Consider the following 21,144-nt stretch of genomic DNA (forward strand, 5'->3'; position numbering starts at 1 on the left):
CTCCTCAAAAAACCTACCCTCGACCCCACCTCCCTCCAGTGCTACCGTCCTGTCTCCCTCCTACCCTTCCTCTCCAAAACCCTCGAGCGGACTGTACACCACCAGCTCTCTGCTTTCCTGTCCAACCACTCTCTGCTCGACCCTCTCCAATCTGGCTTCCGCTCTGCTCACTCCACAGAAACCGCCCTCCTGTCTGTCACCAACTCACTAAAGTCTGCCCGAGCTGCCTCTCTCTCCTCTGTCCTAATTCTCCTCGACCTCTCTGCTGCCTTTGACACTGTTGATCACTCTATTCTACTATCATCTCTCGCTGACCTGGGGATCTCTGGCACTGCTCTGGCCTGGTTCTCCTCTTACCTCTCCAACCACACTTACCAGGTAACCTGGCGTGGAGCAACCTCCACACCTCGCCCTCTCTTAACAGGAGTCCCCCAAGGGTCAGTCTTGGGTTCTCTCCTCTCTCTACACCCGCTCCCTGGGCCCCCTCATCGCATCCTATGGTTTCTCATACCATTTCTATGCTGATGATGCTCAGATTTTCCTCTCCTTCCCCACCTGTGACTCCACCATCCCCTCCCGTATCTCTACCTGTCTGTCTGCTATTCCCTCCTGGATGTACTCGCATCACCTCAAACTCAACCTCTCTAAATCTGACCTCCTTTTCTTTCCCTCCTCCTCCTCCCCCTCCTCTGATCTCTCTATCTCTGTTCCTCTGGAATCTAACACACTCTCTCCCTCTTCCTCCACTAAGAACCTCGGAGTCACCCTGGACCCCTGCCTCTCTTATTCCCAGCACATCTCCACTCTGGCACGCACTTGCCGATTCTTCCTGAGCAACATCCAAAGAATCCGACCCTTCCTCACCAACTATGCCACCCATCTCCTGGTCCAGGCCTTGGTACTCTCCCGCCTAGACTACTGCAACTCCCTCCTGGCTGGCCTCCCTGCGTCCGTCACCCGTCCACTCCAGCTCATCCAGAACTCCGCTGCCCGCCTGGTGTTCTCTGCCTCGCTTCGCCCACACTACTCCACTACTCCGCTCGCTCCACTGGCTCCCGATCACCGCACGCATCCAGTTCAAGACTCTTGTACTAGCCTACAGATGCCTTGACCAGACTGCACCCAGCTACCTCCAGACCCTCATCTCTCCCTAAACCCCCACTCGACCTCTCCGCTCCGCCTGCACTAGAAGACTGGCTCTACCTCCTCTACGCTCCCCTGCCTCCAAAGCCTGCTCCTTCTCCACCCTCGCTCCGCAGTGGTGGAATGACCTTCCTACAGATGTCAGGACTGCCCAGTCCCTGACCACATTCCGGCACCTCATTAAGACTCACCTCTTCAGACAGCACCTGTAGAACTCCTCTGTTTTTCCCCTGGGACACTTATCATCCTTCCTTAAATGCGCTTTACTTGCTCTTGTCTGCCCCCTATTTTACTGCATTTAATCCTGTACTTCAGAGTACTGTAATCTGCCAAGTGTTTAATCTGTAGTATTTTGTATTTAATCGTTTTTGTTGTAAGCGTTTATTCCTCTAAAAACTTTGTAGCAAGTGTTACATTGTTATTATACAGCTCTTTTAAAGTGTGTAACACAAAAACAGTGAAGGCTGTGCATAGAGCAACACTGCCAGAAGAACTCAGAGTTCACATGAACCGGCGCCAAACACATCTGTTTCACAAAGTTGACAGAAAAATATTCAGATCTGCTTTACTTATCATTAACAAGGCTGTTTGTCGCTGGGCTAACAAAGAGTCAATTAGCCTTTTGTTTCTTTTTTTTTGTATTTCATCTTATGCAAGTCAAAAGGGAGTCTACTGAACAGATAAACACAAAAGTCCAGTTAAAAGGCAGACAAAGTTTCCATTTCTTTTAATCATGGTTTAAATGATTAAATTCACCAAAGGTGCGCAGACTGATCTGTGTGTGTCCGTTTTGAAACAGTCTCATTATTATTATTTTTTTTTTTTTTTAAATAATAATTTTGAGTGCCAAATTATTTTACCCTTGTTTTTCTCCCCAATTTAGTATGTCCAGCTCCCCACAACAGCTCAGGAGAACTGAAGGTCAGTGGGTGTCTACTGATTCCATGACTAACCACTTCTATTTTTCAATCCGAAACTATTAAACACTCAACAGTGCTAAATTTAGAAAAAAGAGAAACTTAATAAATTCGGTGACAAACATTTTGACTGGAAGTCTTTTGCAATGTGAAAATTGCGTTTCTCATGAGATTATGCTTTGATCATGTAACAGGGGTCAGGAGTCACACTGCAAGCAAGAGTGTTAACCCCTATGCATTTGTGGTTTTTGAAGCTTTTAACTCATTTCACAGACAGTGGACATAATCATCAACGGCAGTGGATCACACAACATTGCCTGTTACAATGACGTTGCCTTGCAGTTTATCAAAAGGAATATTATTATTATTATTATTATTTATTTCTTAGCAGACGCCCTTATCCAGGGCGACTTACAATTGTTACAAGATATCACATTATTTTTTACATACAATTACCCATTTATACAGTTGGGTTTTTACTGGAGCAATCTAGGTAAAGTACCTTGCTCAAGGATACAGCAGCAGTGTCCCCCACTGGGGATTGAACCCACGGCCCTCCGGTCAAGAGTCCAGAGCCCTAACCACTACTCCACACTCCTGCCCATATTTTAGTATTATACCAGGGGTGGGCAATTCATACCAGGGGTGGGCAATTCAGTTCCTGGAGGGCCGGTGTCCCTCGTGCTTTTTGTTCCAACTGTATCCTAAATTACTTAATTGAACCAATTAAATGTTTATTAGAAGCTTAATTGGTCAGTTGGAGCAAACACCAGGAGGGACACCAACCCTCCAGGACCGGAACTGCCCATCCCTGGTTTATACCCTCTGAATTTGATTTTTTAAAGTCTATTTATTATCCCATACGTGATCATTTATTACTAGTTGTGCACTCTTGGATAGACTTAATACAGTTATCAGTTACCTTTGTGGGACAGTATCCTGAGCAAGTTGGAATTTCTATAATGTGCCCAGTATAAAAATGCTCCCTAGGGTTGGGCACTGGTCATTTCTTTCCCCCTGAAACAGTGAGTTCTTAAAGGTTCCTCTGGCTTGCTCAAAGACAGTCAGAAAGGTAAAATATTCAAGTGACTTATTAAACATTATTAAACATATGAAACACCCGGGAGTGCTAAAACAGTAATACATGAGGATTAATCGCACATATCATGGGGCAATAAAGAGATAATAAAAAAAAAAAGAATCCAGAGGACAAAGTGTTATCGTCGCGCTATTTAATTAAAGGTTTTCTAAGCAGAGTATGACGGATTTGTTCCATGATAACCTGATTTTCATGCCTAACCCCTCCTCATTTGCATACTGGCATGTAAAAGAAGATACATTTGTCACTGCAAAATTCCATGACAACATAAAAGTGTAGCTAACAAAACTGACTGTCTGTTATAGGAGAAGAAGCCATTGAAGGGGTAGGAACAATTTCACCCTTCAGGTGAAGTGATGGAGAAAGTGCAACACGGTGTAAGCAGGGCCGGCAAACAGAGATTTCTTTAATCCAGTGTAGTACCAGGTGTTTTAAAACAGAAATGCAGGTTTACTATAACATGTGCTTCTTTCAAAACTGCACCTTTGAGACCTAAATAACGAACAGATGCACGACAGGATTTCTGGAATTACTTTGTTACATACAATCACTTTCACAGTGCTCCCTTGAATAATAACGATGTTTGTTCAACTGAAAAGGTGTTTTTCTATTTTGGGGGAAAAAAAAACAAACCACTAAACACAGTAAACATTTTGAAAATAAGCCCTGATGCTGAAATGCATCATGGTATTGAATTGCACAGAAATAATTGGTTACAGCTTCTTACTATTGTTAACTCAGTACATCTTAAAAAAATAAAAAAAATACCCGGAGCCCAGTTTTAGCAATGTAGAGTTCAATCACATTCATTGCTTTCATTGAATGAGCTGGTCCCTGCTGCTTTGTGAGTTAGCACACAATCAATAGAAGTGTAAGATGAAGCACTACACTTTTGCTTATGCAGTTCGTGTACACATTCATAATATCTGTGACATGCCGGCTGGCTTATTTACATCTCTGTAAACAGCAACATGATAAGTGGTATTTGTCTTTGAATAATTGATTGTCCAGTTTCGTGACATACTGGGTTCAAGCAACGTTAAAGAACAGATTCAAATTTCATTTTCTTTTTTTTTTTTTTCTTCCCTTATGATGTTTGTAATCATTCTGAGTGGTTATTATTGCCATCACTCAAATTATTATTATTAATAATAATAATAATAATAATAATAATAATAATAATAATAATAATAATAATATCTTTGTTAAGGTGACTGAATTCAGGAACTGATCTTCAGTTCTAGTTGCCTGCCACAGATCCATGTAACATAGACTAGATCAACCAGACTGGATCATCAAAGTAAGAGCAAGTCAAGTGATCTGCCACTTGTTTTTCTGGTGTAATGCTGCAGTGCACTAGATGGAGCTGGTGTTCACTAATGTAAAGACACTTTGGCTGATCTAGCCTACATGACACATGTCTATGGTAGGCAATTAGAACTGAAGAACAGCTCATGAAACATGTCGGTCTATAGTGGAAGCAAACTACCTCAACACTTATCAAAACAAACACAATTGAGTAGCTGTAATATGAATTACTCCTAACAGCCTAAAACCCCCTGAAAATGTTATTTGAAGTCACTTACACTTCAAACTCTGAGACTGCATTACAGCAGTAATCTAATAGTTGCTCCATAATAACAAGGTAGCAAACATGAGAACCGTTCATAAAGAAATAATTTGTGGAAGAATGCATTGTGACTCGCCCACATCTATCTTAGCTGTTTTATGCAGGGGTTAGCCAGGGCATCTGTACCTGTGCTAGTCATTGAAAAAACCAACACCTAAACCCTGCCTTCTGCCTTTCAAACTAAGGATGGGCAGGGTGGGGCTCCAACAACACAGCAAAATAGGCGTAACAGGCAGAGGTTTGGCACCAATTGTTCACCACACTCATATAGAAGGCAAATTATATTCATTGATTGACAAAAATGACAACTGACAAAATCTTGTATAAATAGTGGTCTTTTAACTGATTAAAACAACCTCCTTTTTTTAGACAATATCCTATTATTTGATCTCACCAGCAGGTTTCTTAAACAGAGACCCACCGAGCTATGCAGGTAAGACATTTCTCTTAAGGTGCGTTTACACTAGCACAAATATTCTGGAACGAGTGGACAAGTGGGCGTATTCCGGAATATTGAGTGTAAACGCTAGCACACGCATTCTGGAATCCGTCCTCTTATCCTAACAAAAGTTGAGATCGTATTCCGGACTGAGGGGACAAGAGAATGGATTCCACTATACTTGCTAGTATAATCGCCCTGAGGAAATATTCCGGCAAGATTGGAGAAAAAAACACAACAGCTTGCAGGCACTGACGAGAAAAAAAACTAACAGTGAATAAAAGAGCAGTGTTTTAATACTGTACATTTAGTCGCTCGATGTCGTCACTACAGCACATCTTTAGTTTACAAAGTATGCATGCTCAGAGTCTGCTCCTGTGAGAAGTACCCCCCGCTGTTTCAAGCAAGTGTAAACGCACCGTTCCACAGACTGTCCCAGAATCTTATCGGAAAGATTCCCGAACGCTAGTGTAAACGCACCTTTAGATTCCAGAGAGAGAGGGTTATCCAGGTGCTTCATAGTCAAATACAATTTCTAAAATGTTTTCTTAACAGATGTGGCCAATTAATTATATTGCAAGCTATTACAAATCTCTATACATAACAAAAGGAGAAGTATTAACTAGTTTAGGATGTTTGAAAAAATTCTAAGTATGGTATTATAAAATGCAATACATGCATTTAAACTGCTTTATCAATCAATCAATCAATCAATCTATATTTTATATAGTGCTTTTCATAGTGGACCACCATCACAAAGCACTTTGCAAGATACAGCAAAAAACAATGCTTAATACATTAAATAGTGAAAAAAGGCTAGGATGTGAAAATTCTAAAACATTGTGGATGCCTATGTCATATAGAATCATAAGAAAATGCAGAGAAAGATCTGAAGTAGCAGAGACCTAACAGTATGTGTATGTCATATAGAATCTTGAGAATAAGATTGTGAAAAATCTGAAGTAGCAAAGACACAACAGCCAAAAACAGATATCAGGCTTAAAGAGTATGAAGAACAGGTGGGTCTTGAGATGATTTAAAGCAAGCAACGATGGGAGCTTTAGGCAGTCTCATATTGAAGCCTTTTTAAAAAGAGGAGCTATATGCATAAATTATGCATACACATTTTTTTTCTTTTCTCCACACAACACGGAGAAGGCTTATTTTGTTCAGTATCCTGTTACAGGAACACACCCCTAGACTCTTACAGGCCCTGCTGCTTTGCACTCACTGGGAGAGCTGATAACTCATCACAGCTCCAGGGCAGGCAAGGTGGCACCTAGACCCCAGCCTCTACAGCACAGCACCACATGCTGTCACAGCCTGGCTCTCTACCACACCTTAAACAGGGAAAGCAACACAGAGGGCTCGATTTTGAAGTGAGTGCAAAGTTTGTCCACCTTTTCCTTAACAAAATTTTAATGATATGAGTTCTTTCCATTGATACAAACAGAGGCAGATTTAGATACGGGTGTGAAAGTTGGTTTTTACTTTCAAAATGTAAAGTAATATTCTAATAGTCTTTCATTTGTAATTAGTTGGAAAACAAAAGTATTAATTGTATCATATCACTTTATCAAATTACCTACTAAAGAAAGGAGAGAAACACTCTGCTATATGAACGAATGCGGACATGGACGTTTTTGCCAGCGAACACATTTCAAGCAGTGCTTTTTTTGAATAATTGAATATTTGTCCCGGTGTTACTAAATACAGCTGCCATTCAAATCATTAAAATAAGGGGGCTAGCATCTCTAACAGTGTGTGTGTGAGTCTCTTTAGTGTCTGTTGAGTTTTTGTATTTAAAATGACAGGTTTGGTCCAAATTTAATATCCAAATGGTGTCTGTATTTGAATAAACACCTGTGTCAAAACCTAAAAAGAAAGAATGCAGAAATAAAATGCATTTATATTTGTAATTCAGAGACTACAAACCAGTAAGCTACTTATCATTTAGTCATGAGCCAGTTGTTTTTTAATTTGCTGGTTATCCCAAATAACTCTTCTTTGTTCTCGATTTTTTAATGATCCTTGTCATCTTGTACCAAAATCCACTCAGTGATTTATCGTTTGGGGTGGAAAGTAAACCTACATTAACTGTCATCTGAATGAACGGGTTACCATATCATTCCAGCCAGTAAACCTTAGAGCAGGAGAGCACAATTCTGGCTCCTCAAGGTCTGGAGCCCTCCTGGTCTTTTTTATTATTATTGTTTATTTCTTAGCAGACGCCCTTATCCAGGGCATCTTACAAGATATCACATTATTTTTACATACAATTACCCATTTATAAAGTTGGGTTTTTACTGGACCAATCTAGGTAAAGTACCTTGCTCAAGGGTACAGCAGCAGTGTCCCCCACCTGGGATTGAACCCACAACCCTCCGGGCAAGAGTCCAGAGCCCTAACCACTACTCCACACTGCTGCCCTTGTTCCACCTGTAACTAAATTACTGAGTTGGACCAATTTAACCTTACAGCTCTTAATCACTTAATGATTGAATTATTCCCTGATTGTGCACCCCTGCCCAAGAGCAGAACCTGGAGTAAAAAGAGACAGGGGTGGCTATTTTAATAATCTTAAATCAGTGGCAAATCTAAATACTGCCGCTCGTAAACTCTATATAATCCAGGAAGGGTTTTCTGACAAGGGTGATTTATTGACCCACCACATACAATAAAATACAGTGAAATGAGGTCTGTGAAAAAAATCTAGCTAATACATTTTATGGTGGCAGTTGATCAGCCAGTGTTAAGATCATTAAAATAGACCCTATGACTCTAAAAGAATACTGCAACGATTAGGCAAGTTTTGAGACATACATTAACTCCTTCTACTTCCTTGTATCATGCTGACATAGTTCTTGCTTTATACTATGGTCCTGCCTCTTTGGTTGATACTAGCATGATCCTTGAGTTTTTATTGGCATGGGAAGGGAAGCAGCACCCAATATGAGGAAAAGCGTCCCGTACCCGCTAATATAAATTTGGCAGTCTAAAGCTTCTTTGCGAGCGAGAAATTATTTCCTCTGAAGTATGAAACCCAATTACCTGCACAGAATTCAATCTGCAGTACCCGTTCAATGGAAACCGAATCACATGAGTGGGGTCCTGATTCCAGCCGGCGTTTACGGAATTGCACATGACATCACCCGTCTCGGGGAAGATCTCCTCGATGAGCACCTTCTCCCCGCTCAGCGCGATCCTCTCGCCCAGGTCAGGGCTCACGCGCACCACCAGACAGTCGCAAGGCTGGGAGTACTTGCGCTGCTCCTTCTCCTGCTTCCAGCGCTCCAGCTCCTTGATCATGGGGGCCAGCTGGTAGTACCGCGCCTCCTCGTACAGGAGACTGAAATCCTGAAACAAGCAGAGAGGCCCAATAACGTTACACTCCTGACGAGGAATTTCCTCATAAGCAATAAGAAAACTTGTTCATCATAACAAAGGTAGAAATCAGATATTAGCACTCTGGGCATTAGTAGTTCAGAGTATAAACATTTCATTTAGAATTGTGTCTAAATGTTTAATCATTATCAGAAATGTGCATGTGAAATGTTTACCTTAGTGTGGTAAGTGGTATGTAATTCAATATGTGAACGTAACATTATTCAGCAGGTTTCATTTGACTTTATGAAGCAAAATTAGTTAATTCTATAGGGTGATGCAAAACGTTTTGTCCATAGCTGTAGGTGTTTCCATTATATCCCTGTTGCCACAGGTGTTTGAAATGATTCTGTACAATTGTCCCTGTGACTTACAAGACTCTTGAGAGCAGCACTTTAGATGAGCAATAAGACTACAATATTGTAGCTTAAAGACTTTGTCACCAAAGTGCCAGCAAGGATATGGTCTTATACAATAAGAGACAGTGTGCATACTGGATTATTATATAGCTTTGTAAAGACTTGTTAAATGTCTTCATCTCTTTAATGTCATTTCTGCTGCAGATTTCTTCTGTGCGTATATTTGTTTTCTGTTTGTAAATATTCCAACCAAGAAATTTCTTTAAAATATACAAGCCATTTTCAGCTGGACATACACATTTTATTATTCATTTATTTCACAAGTATATTATCACCTCTACTGTGAAAAACAAGAAACAAAAGCTGTCTGATAATATTTTCAAGTATCGAAGATATTTATCATACAGAATATGGTTCTCCCCCAGCCCTTGTCTTGCACAGAGGCGACACACAGTACACAGTATCTTAAACAGATCTTAGAATATTTAATATCACTGTGTGTGAAGAAGTTTTTTGTTTTTTTTTGTCCTCCCTTCTGCTGCTGACAAAATGCATACAGGGATGTTCCCCTCCAGGGTCATTTCTGTTTCAAAGTGTAGCTCCTCATCATTCACAAGTCTGAGGCAAGGGATAGATATGTTTTTAACAGGGGTCTGTCTCCCAGGCAGTTTAGTCATCGTGAGCCCAGCAGAAAACAACACTGTAATCCTAACCGCTGGAGTCAGGAAGAAAAAAGACGCCGCAGCTAAAATGTACCGCACTGGTACGCTGGCAAGCAGAACCATCAGCAGACCATAAGACTACAAGCAATGGCGACACGGATTTGGAACAGCTATTGAACCATGCTCCGGAGCCACTGTCTGGCACTGATGTGGTGTCATAGTAAGGGAAGCTGTTTATGTGCTACCAAATGCACTTAGTATAAAACCATGTCATTGTCATTGGGCGTTGAAGATCCTTTGGTGATGGTACAATAGTATTCAAACTACAGACTGAATTGTTAAGGCAGGAAAGCGGTACGAAAAATAACATACATATCTCAATCCATAGCTGTAATTACAAGACCTGTCAGGATAATGGAAAAGCGGATCACTATGGCCTGTGTCCCCTGTGTGCAAATGTAAAAAAATGATTGCAATACGAACGTACAGGAAGCCATATCCATATATCCCCAAAATCTTATGGTTAAGAATGCGTCCCCATGTTTTACCACAATAGGACTGATGTATGTACAAATGCCAATGTGATGCCTCCACATTTCCCAAGATCTGTATACTCTGTTATATTTCTAGATACATTGCAGTTCTCTAGATAAAACTCTGAGGTATGATTTGTATGGTGCCCATCCACCCATGCCAAAAGTCTGTTTGCATGTTTGTTGAGTATATAGTATATTTTTTCTCATAAAACAGCATGACTACAGACAGTTTCTCCTAGTTTTCAACACAAACCCGAAACAAAACAAACACAAGAAAAATATCAAAAATATCCTACTTACATACCCAATGTTAAAAAAACCTCACTGTCTTCAGCAAACAAGACTGGTTTCTTGTGAGCAGCACTTTGTATGAGCAATAAGACTGCAAGATATTACTGGCCTGATTTAAATTGCCCATGACGTGTGCAGAACTCTAGTTACGGTCCACAAAAGGTGGACTACTACACTTTCTATAGGGGTGTATCTCTCGAAAGTGCTGTGCTGTCAATGCCAGCTTATGGCATCAATTAACATAATCACACAATTTCCCTGTAAAAAAAATGTTTGCGATCCAATCATGGTTGATAAAGGGGTACATTGTTACTGAGTTTGTAGTTTGATACAACTGCCAAAATTCACTATAAATAAACTATCGTAAGCACCGGTAACCTGGTTTAAATGGTGTCGCAAGACAGTCGCTGAAAGTCTTGATATGTGTGAAAGTGACTCTAATAACTAATTACCGGTAATGCTTTGTGGATGTCTCTTTACCTCAAACCACAGCAGAAACACATTAATAAACTTGTCTCTTTAAATGAACTAATCTGCAATGGTCAATTTCACTTGGGGCGATAATACTAGCTGAATAAGGTCTGAAAGCAAAGTGCAAGCAAGGAAGATGGTCTGATAACACAGAGACCTGGTCCACTGCACAGACTGTATTATCTTGTGATACAAAGCATCATCAACTACAGCAGGAACTACACATTGTGACAGTTACATTTTATTTCATAAGAATTTGTCACAGAACCTCAGTACCATCTATGCAAGAAAAGAAACGCTTGTCGAGACATCTAGTAGGGGATAATTACAGTCTGTGAACTTGTATATGACCTCTACACAAGATAAAGGGTGCGTCCAATTCAGTAAGTGTGTCTCCCGGTATTTAGCCTCACAGTCAGAACTGGGATGGGAATCTTAGTGACCCCAGTCAACCGCGCTGTGGCTGTATCTGTTGGGTATGAAGATTGACCCTGTCCCTGACTTGAATACTGGACTCATAAGAACCAAGCACATTTCACAGTATCAGTTTACAATTCTAAGTAGTAGCTCTGGTTTGCCACTTAATAGAAGCATGCATGTTTTCGTTGTTTATCACATACTATACTGTTAGAATCAGAACACATAAATATCACAGTTACACAATCCTACAGTGATATATTTGCAGTTTCCCTGTGCATTTACTAAGCTTATATTGTAACCAATGTAGAATCCTGAAATGTGGCCCTGTTCTGTTGAATCAAATGTGTGCATATTGCATGGTTAACTATAGAATACAAAATATACACATAAAAAAGACAGCCACATTTGATTTCAAATACATTGGCTAGATGGTAAAAGCTTTTATGAGAGATTCCAGCAGTAAGTTACTAAGGGATCGATGTGATAAACCTAGAACATTTTACAGCACGGAGGAATCACCAAGGATTGCATCAAATCCCTAAAATAAGTAGTTGATGCATTCCTGGTGGATTCCGTGATACTGTAACTTACTTAACCTGTCCTTGTAGCTCATAACATTCACACAGGATTAGCCTAATTTCAATTCTATATGCTTCCAAATCCATACCATTTCTGTCACAATAACTTATTTTCTTTAAAAAAGAATGATGCAACTTTTATGCTGCAGCAAAGACAAATGCAAGCCATTCTTTTATTCAAATAGCTGAGCTTTCACCTTTTGAAAAGCAGGCAATGTGTACAGTATTACATTGTGCCTTTAAACCAGGAAACCTAATTTGTCTGACTGTTCTAGAACATTTATTGGCATGTTGGTAAAATAAGCTGATGAACACAATTAAATGTATTATTACTGCATACGACTGATAAATCTAATGGACTGCTGTCTGTCTGTTTTAAATGCTCGTTTGTGAGTGAGCTTTTGATATTTTCTTTGTCGTTCACATGGGTTTAACAAAACATACAGAGAGAAATAGCTGTGAGCTGTGGAAAGTAACACCTTGAGGGATTGAACTGCTGATTTTCTGAAGAAGCCCGTCTGCTCCAGTCTGCTTCACATTATACATACATGTTTTTCAAGTGAGCAAGGATTGAAATGCCAGTGCAACAGTATACATTAGATAAAAAAAAAGCAAGCTCAGTCAACTGTTTTTCTTACAAAGATGTGCAGCACACTAAATACAGATACAGAGGGTTGGCTGGAGCAGCATGCAAATTCATCAGCCTCTCAGGCCTTTCACCTTTGGGCCTGGGCTTGGTTGTGTCAAACTAGCCTCCAGTGGATAAACCACTACAAAACAGGGGTTGCCACCTGTCCCTGTTTTCCCTGGATCGTCCCGGTTTTGATAAAGATGTCCAGGGATTTCAATATGCCTTCCCAGGACACTAAAAGATCATGGTTTTTAATCTTATGCTTCCACATCCAGGTAGATTACTACAGCGACACCACAATGCCAGCACCGTACGCTAAACACAGGTTAAAGAAAGATACATTATTCCTGCAATAGACCCACACTATTAACTGGTTGTCAGTCCTAAGGGCAGCAGTGTGGAGTAGTGGTTAGGGCTCTGGACTCTTGCCCAGAGGGTCGTGGGTTCAATCCCAAGTGGGGGACACTGCTGCTGTACTCTTAAGCAAGGTACTTTACCTAGATTGCTCCAGTAAAAACCCAACTGTATAAATGGGTAATTGTATGTAAAAATAATGTGTAAAAAATAATATAATTGTATGTAAAAATAATTTGATATCTTGTAACAATTGTAAGTTGCCCTGGATAAGGCTGTCTGGTAATAAATAAATAATAATTATATACACTAAATCCCTATAGTAGTAATATTATGAATGCTACCCTGTGTATGAATACAGGATGTCTAAAGACGGTTTAAACATTTAACAACCCCTCCTGTTTGGATGTCCCGGTTATTTGTACCTCAGAGGTGGCAACCCTACCTCACAATGCGACACAATTGCCAGTATCTGCTTGACAAAGGCCTAGGACTGAATAACAGGCAAGGAATGTTGAGGTTCTAGGCTGTTGATTCATCCATTGTAAAAGCATCCTCTACACAGATCTACGCATGAACTGAACAGCACCAACATCGTATATTTAATTTAGGTTGCTGTTTCATTGCTGTTGTGGACCTCTGTCTTTTTTTAAAATATTTTTTAAAAGCGTTAAGAAGTTTTTTTTTTGTTGTCGAGCACAAATGAGTTTAAAGTAATTGTAGCTAAAAAATAATTCCATAAATCTTAGCCATCTTGCACTTCCATTAGCTGCATCTGAAATGTGCAGTTTTAAAAGAAACACATGTTATAGCACACATGTATTTTAATTTTAAAACATGATATCTGGTACCACTTTAGGTTAAAGGAAGCTCTCGGATTCTATGCCTCATTCTTGGGTTATTTGTTTGCATGTGTACTTCCTGGGTCATTTCACCTCAGCAGTGTCTTCTGGATTAAAGCATGTTACTGGCTGAAAGCATGTCAGTCAATAGGAGAAGCAACTGATTTGATTATTAACAGGAAAGAAGCCAGTGAAGGGGTATGTACAATTCCCCTCTCCAGTTGAAATAATGTAGGAAGTACAAGACAGTTAAAAAGCATGGCTTACAAACAACCTAGTAGCACCAGATATCACGTTTTGAAATAATTTTTTTTTTAAAAACTACTAATTTGAGACCTATAAAATAAATAGATGAGCATGGCAGAGACATTTTATGGAACTATTTTGTTAGCAACTATTCATTTAAGATTAGGATTTCTGGTTTAGGTTTCATTGATTAACATCAGTGCTGAAGAAACTGAAAGATTTCTATATGATTTGAGTTTAAAGAACGAAAAATGGGTAGTTATATTAACAATTAATAAGACTAGGTTAGAGATATCCCAGGAGCCTCTTGTAAATGTGTAACAATTATTGGGCCAAAGGTAAAATACTCCAGGAGAATCCTGAGGAAAGAGTGATCAGTTGATACACAAAAGGGCTGTAGATACTGTATCCTCATTATGGCACAGGAATCGATCACTTGCATACCCTGCATTCAGTTTAGTGGTGGGGTGCGCTTGCAGAGCTGTGAGAGGAAGTCCTGTAGCCAGCACCATTGTTCGCTGCCTTTCACGAGTACCGAAAAATAAAACCAGAATTAAATATCTAGCTACTCTTAATAGTCCTATCAATTTTGGGTGGTTGTGGATTAATTAAAGCATCCAAATCCAATTTCGTAGTTAAATAAAGTCCCCCTTTTTTAAAGTGTTTTGTCTGTTGTGTTTTTATTTATATCCAATAACTGCTCGTGCGCACCACATAACAGGGACCAGGTGTGTGTAGGCAAACAGGTTTAATTAAAAACACACACACTGTATGACATCTATATAACACAACCACTCAAACCGTACTGAGAGAGAGAGAGAGAGAGAGAGAGAGAGAGAGAGAGAGAGAGAGAGAGAGAGAGAGAGAGAGAGAGAGAGAAGAGAAACAGAAACAATTTCAGCACAACATTCCACCTGAAAGGCCTTATTTAGAAAACACTTGTCCTGGAAAACAATGGATTCAGGCCTTCAGGCCTGCACACTTACCCTGAAGTCGTCTGGGAGAAGCAGCTTACACGTCCTGAGGAAGCTGAGAATGAACCGAAATATTTCCCCGTCTCGATCGATGAAGTAGTGCTGTTTCAAGCTGTCCAACACGATGGGTTCAGTGCCGTTAAACAGGCGGCTTATTCTGGAAGATAAATAAAAAAAAAAAGATTTTAAGGTGAAAAACTTTGGCTCAGTCCATGATGGAATCTGTTAGCTAAATGCTTATTAATCCAGCAACTAGCAGAGCTATCACTAAACATACAGTAGAAACCATAAAGAGCAGAAATGTACATTGAATTAATGGTGTGACCCTTTATAAGAATTAAAATGTCTTGCACACTCGCCACATTAATGTCCTGGCTGGCTCCTATAGTGACGTCTTATCATTTGTCTCTTAACCTCCCTTTACCTGTCTTTGAGCTTGTCTATAGACCCCTATGTGCAGGGTCTTAGTGATGATTATTATTTCTTGAAGTTAAATAAGTTTACATTTAAAAAGTGGATTCTTTAAAAATTATTTTCCCGTAAAACAAACTAGCCACTTAAATTCAAATGCATTCCTGCATTAAGCATTCATGGAAGTTCATTTTCACAATTTTGCTTGTCGTGCATTCTGATTATTATAAGAATCCTGCTAGCACCAGTTTGGAAGCCAGTTTTAATGCAATTTTTTTTTTTGGAATGTCTGAATCAGAAGGTGTACTTAAGTAACTCTCAAAACCGACAATTGAAATGAATAAAAAATGTGCAGTAATGTTGTCCACAAGGCCTAAAAAATGTATTTGAGGCCCACATACCCCCATTTCCCCTGCAGGATGAAGAGTTCCTTTCCAATTAGAACTCCACTTAACACATGGCGAGTCCAAAACAAAAAGTGTAACGCATACTTTTACAGACTGTATTACAAAATACAGTTTAGTATATAGAAATCTAATAGTTCCATGCACACAAACTGTATTTTATTCCATGAATATTCTTTAAGTAACTCATCTGATGTGTCATACTGCTTTATTTATGGATTCAAATGCACATATTTACAAAAAGAAATAAAACATTTCCCAGCAAAAGTAATATCAGTGGTTACCAAAGTTAAACAACTTTAACACACAAATGTCCTTCCTGCTTCCTTATGAGTTTCTTTTACAACAACTGTTGCTAAGGGGCAAGACCAATGATATCATACAGGCTGATGTCATCCAATCCTAAAATAGCAGTCCAATGACAGCTCTGGCTCATTCAAACTGATTAGACAATATATTAGTTTCAAATTTCATACTGTAACTTAATTGGCTTTGTAGAGAATCTATATCCAAGCATTTGTTTTAATTTTATTTAATCAGCCTGTCTTTTTCCATATATATTATTCAAGAGTATAACTGTCATTTTGGTATTTATTTGAAAAACTGTGGGAAGCATTTACAATATTGATCATTCTAAATGCTGTATTATGCAGCACGGCTTAAGAAAGAAATGATCATATTTATAAATTCAACATCAAAATTGAACAGGCAATGTATTTTTCTGCATGTGAGAGGATGACTTTCTTTCTTTCTTTCCTTCTTTCTGGAAATCGATGCAAAATGCTTTATAAAAAACCAATAACCATCCGACTGCTGGCCTGAGGTAATGCTCCTTTACATGGTTTTGCCAATGCACTTTTTCACTGCAGGCATTTGGGGTTTTTCATCCTGATTTGTAAAGCAATTAAAAATGCATGTGCCCTTTTTATAATCACACAAGTGTAGAATACTGTAGCTTTGCATATAAAGAAGTGCAGGATGTTATTTTACTGTTTGTTGTGACAAACTGATGAAGAAGAAAACTGGACCTGCTACATTCCATGGGCCTGCAGCTGTAGACGCTATTGTTATGAAACATGGGATCTTCCTGATATACAGTGCCTATAGAAAGTCTACACCCCCTTTCAAAAGTTTCACCTTTTGTTGCCTTATAGCCTGGGTTTAAAATGCATTAAAATGGTTTTTTTTTTCATTTATCTACACATCCTACCCCACAACTTCCAAGTGAAAAAAATATTCTAGAAATTTGTAGAAAATTAATCAAAAATAAAAACTGAAATAAGTGTCTACCCCCCTTGTAATAGCAATCCTAAATTAGCTCAGGTGTAACCAATCACCTTCAAAATCACACACCAAGTTAAGTGGCCTCCACCTGTGTTAAATTGTAGTGATTTACATGATTTCAGGATAAATTCAGCAGTTCCTGTAGGTTCCCTCTGCTGGGTAGTGCATTTCAAAGCAAAGACTCAACCATGAGCACCAAGGCGCTTTCAAAAGAACTCCGGGACAAAGTTGTTGAAAGGCACAGATCAGGGGATGGGTATAAAAAAATATCAAAGGCCTTGAATATCCCTTGGAGCACGAGGAAAAGTCCTTGAGGAAAACCTGCTGCCCTCTGCAAGAAAGCTGAAACTGGGACGGAAGTTCACCTTTCAGCATGACAACGACCCAAATCACACAGCCAAAGCTACACTGGAGTGGCTAAGGAACAAACAGGTAAATGTCCTTGAGTGGCCCAGTCAGAGCCCCGACCTAAATCCAATCCAAAATTTGTGGCATGACTTGAAGATTGCTGTCCATCAATGCTCCCCAAGGAACTTGACAGAGCTTGAACAGTTTTGTAAAGAAATATTACCAAATCTAGGTATGCAAAGTTGGTAGAGACCTATCCCAACAGACTCACAGCTGTAATTGCTGCCAAAGGTGCTTCCACCAAGTATTAACTCAGGGGGGTGGAGACTTATCCAATTATGATCTTTCAGTTTTGTATTTTTTTCCCCTTAACAGTGTGGAGTATGGTGTGTAGATAAGTGAAAAAAAATCCTCATTTAAATGCATGAAACTCTGAGGCACTGACACAACAAAAAAACGTGAAAAAAGTTCAAGGGGGTGTAGACTTTCTATAGGCACTTTAATCGGAAAACAGCTAAGGATTTCAAAAAAGGCTCGAATCCGGAAGGCAGTGCCTGAGTGGTTGGAGCTGAGGGTTAGGTTGTTTTTATCCCAGTCACTTATGGGAATGTTCATTTTTTGAAAGTACTCTACAGCGGCGCTAAATGCATTATTTCCTTTGTGTAATTCCGGCATGACTGTGCCTCCCCATGTGCCTCCAATGCAATTCCACCAGCACTTTTTTCTTGTTATAAGATGGAACACACATAGCACGTCCTTGTAACTAAGGCTCCCCGTCCTTTTTTGCAGTTTGTTGCAAAGGGGGCAGAAATTACAGTTGCAAAACGCCACTTCGGAAAAAGCTTTTAGACACTGAAAAAGTACGCTTTTTCTGGAATAGTTAGTAAGCATGGTTAATAATGATCTAAACAGAAGCAAGAATGATAGGGAACACACATAATATTAAACATGTTATAGAAATGATAAAAGTCAACATAAAGTATCCTATTAACATAAGGGGAATAATGCTTTTAGCAGGGCTGTATTTTTTTTAATTGAATCTATGTACACATAATAAGATTATAAGCAGGTAAGAAATCATACATTATGAAAATATACTCGAGATCAGGGCTTCTCAAACTTGGTCCTGGGGACCCCCCATGACTGCTGGTTTTCATTCCAACCGAGCTCTCAATTACTTAACTAGACCCTTAATTGAACTAATAATTTGCTTAATTAGACCGTTTTGCTTGTTTTCAGCTCTGAACAGTTGCATATTTCAAGTTAGCTATAACATTTGATAAGTAACTTGATCTGCAACTGTTTAAGAGCGGAAAACAAGTAAAAATGTCAAATTAAGCAAATTATTACCTCCAAAAAAGAGGTTTTGACAAAAGACCAGGATGATACAACACTGAATGTTTGTCCTGGCTTGGCAGTCATCCAGCACAGTTTTGGACACATGGATAGCTTGGACACTGTTGATATCACATGCCAAAGGTGTTTAAATTGTTCTGGAGGGCCAGTCATCAATGACTACTGCCTCCATTTCCCTCATGGAAGAAGGGGTGTGGAAATTGGCAGCATATTTTCTCCGTTAGAGATGTTATTTGCATGAAATTAATTTACATAAAAGTGTCGCCTACGTACTTGCAAATATTGCAGGTATTTGCCCAACTCCATGACATACCTTTTCAGATGCATGTATTTTAGCATTAGGCTAAGGGTTGAGGAGTTGAAGCCTTTTTAAAATACATTTTCTAATATCCTTTCTGTTTGTAATGGCTTCTGTGCATTGGAGGATGCCTTTGCTTTAGGTTGCCTGTGAACACATTCCCTTTGTGTTCAGAACAAAAGAACGTGTTTAAATGATAATTGTGAGCTGTTTTGAATTCCAGCTGCTCATGGTGTTGGAAGAATGAAAAAAGTAGGTCCCAGCCATGACCTATATTCACAGTATGCTGAATAACTTATTGTAACATATATGCACAAAAGGTTTAATCAAATTCAGGCTAGCTCTTCCCAGGTGACATAACTTCCAGTATCCTAACCAATCAGAAAACAGAGAATGCATAAATAGGTCAGAATGTGTTCTAAGGAATGTCCACACCAGGTTTCATCACACTTGCATGTGACATAAACACATGATGTTGCTGTATACACATATTGTGCAAGGGTTACTACTATCTTGAGCTGTCAAGAACAAATACGTTTGACAGGACTAAAATATGTCTTTGATGGAAAAATGATTCTAGTCAAAATGATTGTCATTAAGTTGTTTTTTTTTTTTGGATTTCTAAATTGAGCATTATTGAGTGTTTTAAAGTACATCGGTCTCAAATGTGAAGTTTTTAAAGAAAATTAATTTTAAAATAGACATATGGTACTACACTAATGTATCAGTTTTCTTGCCTGGCCTTCCGTTACTGCTTTACTTCCTTGGTCATGTCATGCCAGCAATATCTCTAGGACAACGCATATTGCTGATGGAACGCATGTCAGTTAAAAGGAAAAGCATTTGATTGGTTACTGACAGGAAGGAAACCAACGAAAGGGGTGGATACAATCTCATCCTCCAAGTGAAATGACCCAAGAAGTGTGAGACAGTCAAAAAGCATGGCTTGCAAACAGAACAGTGCCAGACATCATGTTTGAAAATGAAAACACATGTTTTTTATGTTTCTTTAAAATCTGTCCATTTGAGACCAATATAATGAATTGATGTGCAAGGTGGAGAACATTTAGAATGACGATTATTTTAAAGGCAATTTCTTAAAGGGCATCAGTTTATGGCCTCCCACGTCGCACTGCAAGTACGTGCTTGTGACATTGCACACAGTCACCTATTTGAGTCAGTTCTCGTCTACAGAAACTGACAAGGAGACGTAAGCAGGTGACAACTACTGCTACTCTGCTACACTGCAATCTGCCACTCCCTGGACAATTTTGTGAACTTACCTTTAGCTCTACAATTTATTATAGAGTGCAACCTCACTATAAGGCAAGTCAATGGCGCAACAAAATGTGGCCTTAAATGGGAGTTGGTGTCAGTTCAGAATTCTGTTTTTTTAACAACTTAACCATGCCCACTTGAAGACCCCAGAGATGTACCCTATGTAGCTCAATCCAGACCGCTGTCATGCTGATGCGCTGGGGAGACCGCATTGTGGTTGATCTCCGGAGCCAGCACTGCAACCGTTGTGTGTGCTGATGCGCTAGGTAGGCAAAATACGCTGATCCCTGGAGCCAGTATTACACTTCAGCCATCAACACCAGACAGAAGGATATCTACATCATCGTATGGATGGAAACGCAAATGGATGGAGACACAGATGGATCACATTAGTTTACTGTAAAGCTACGTCTTAGTTGGTGCTTATCTTGGCGAGAGCCGAGTTCAAATCAGCATGAAGTTTTAACATCTACTCTCATGTAATGGAAATCATGAAGATCTGGATACATCCAGTGACTGCTGTGAATAGTGCAGCTGGCAACAAGGGAATGACCTTGTGACAGCCTGGAGAGACAGCTGACAGGAGGAAAGAGACCCCATTGGGGCTGGCAAGGGTTAGCTAACCTTGTCGGCAGTATCCAGCTCTGTGTTTACAGGATGCTGGAGACACCCGCCCAAGGCTTCTAAGAAATTAAAGAGAAAAATACCCCTAGAGTCTGCGAGAGCGGGGGTGGAAGATGACTCAACGTTGGACAACATGGTTAACGACTTAGGAACGGAAACGGATAT

At 39.6% G+C, this 21,144-nt stretch overlaps 1 protein-coding gene across 2 annotated transcripts in view; it reads right to left on the reverse strand.

Annotated features, from left to right (window-relative positions):
• LOC117424297 (BTB/POZ domain-containing protein kctd15) overlaps window positions 1–21,144 on the reverse strand; it is a 33,769-nt gene that overhangs the window by 4,116 nt on the left and 8,509 nt on the right. For both annotated transcript variants that reach the window (XM_034040517.3, XM_058992575.1), the window contains exons 3-4: window positions 14,989–15,133; window positions 8,280–8,585 (exon numbers count right to left, since the gene is read on the reverse strand). In XM_034040517.3, coding sequence (XP_033896408.1) covers window positions 8,280–8,585; window positions 14,989–15,133 — 451 coding nt within the window. The remainder of the gene's footprint in view (window positions 1–8,279; window positions 8,586–14,988; window positions 15,134–21,144) is intronic.

This window comes from Acipenser ruthenus, chromosome 19, assembly GCF_902713425.1.
Source record: "Acipenser ruthenus chromosome 19, fAciRut3.2 maternal haplotype, whole genome shotgun sequence".
Lineage (NCBI taxonomy): Eukaryota > Metazoa > Chordata > Actinopteri > Acipenseriformes > Acipenseridae > Acipenser > Acipenser ruthenus.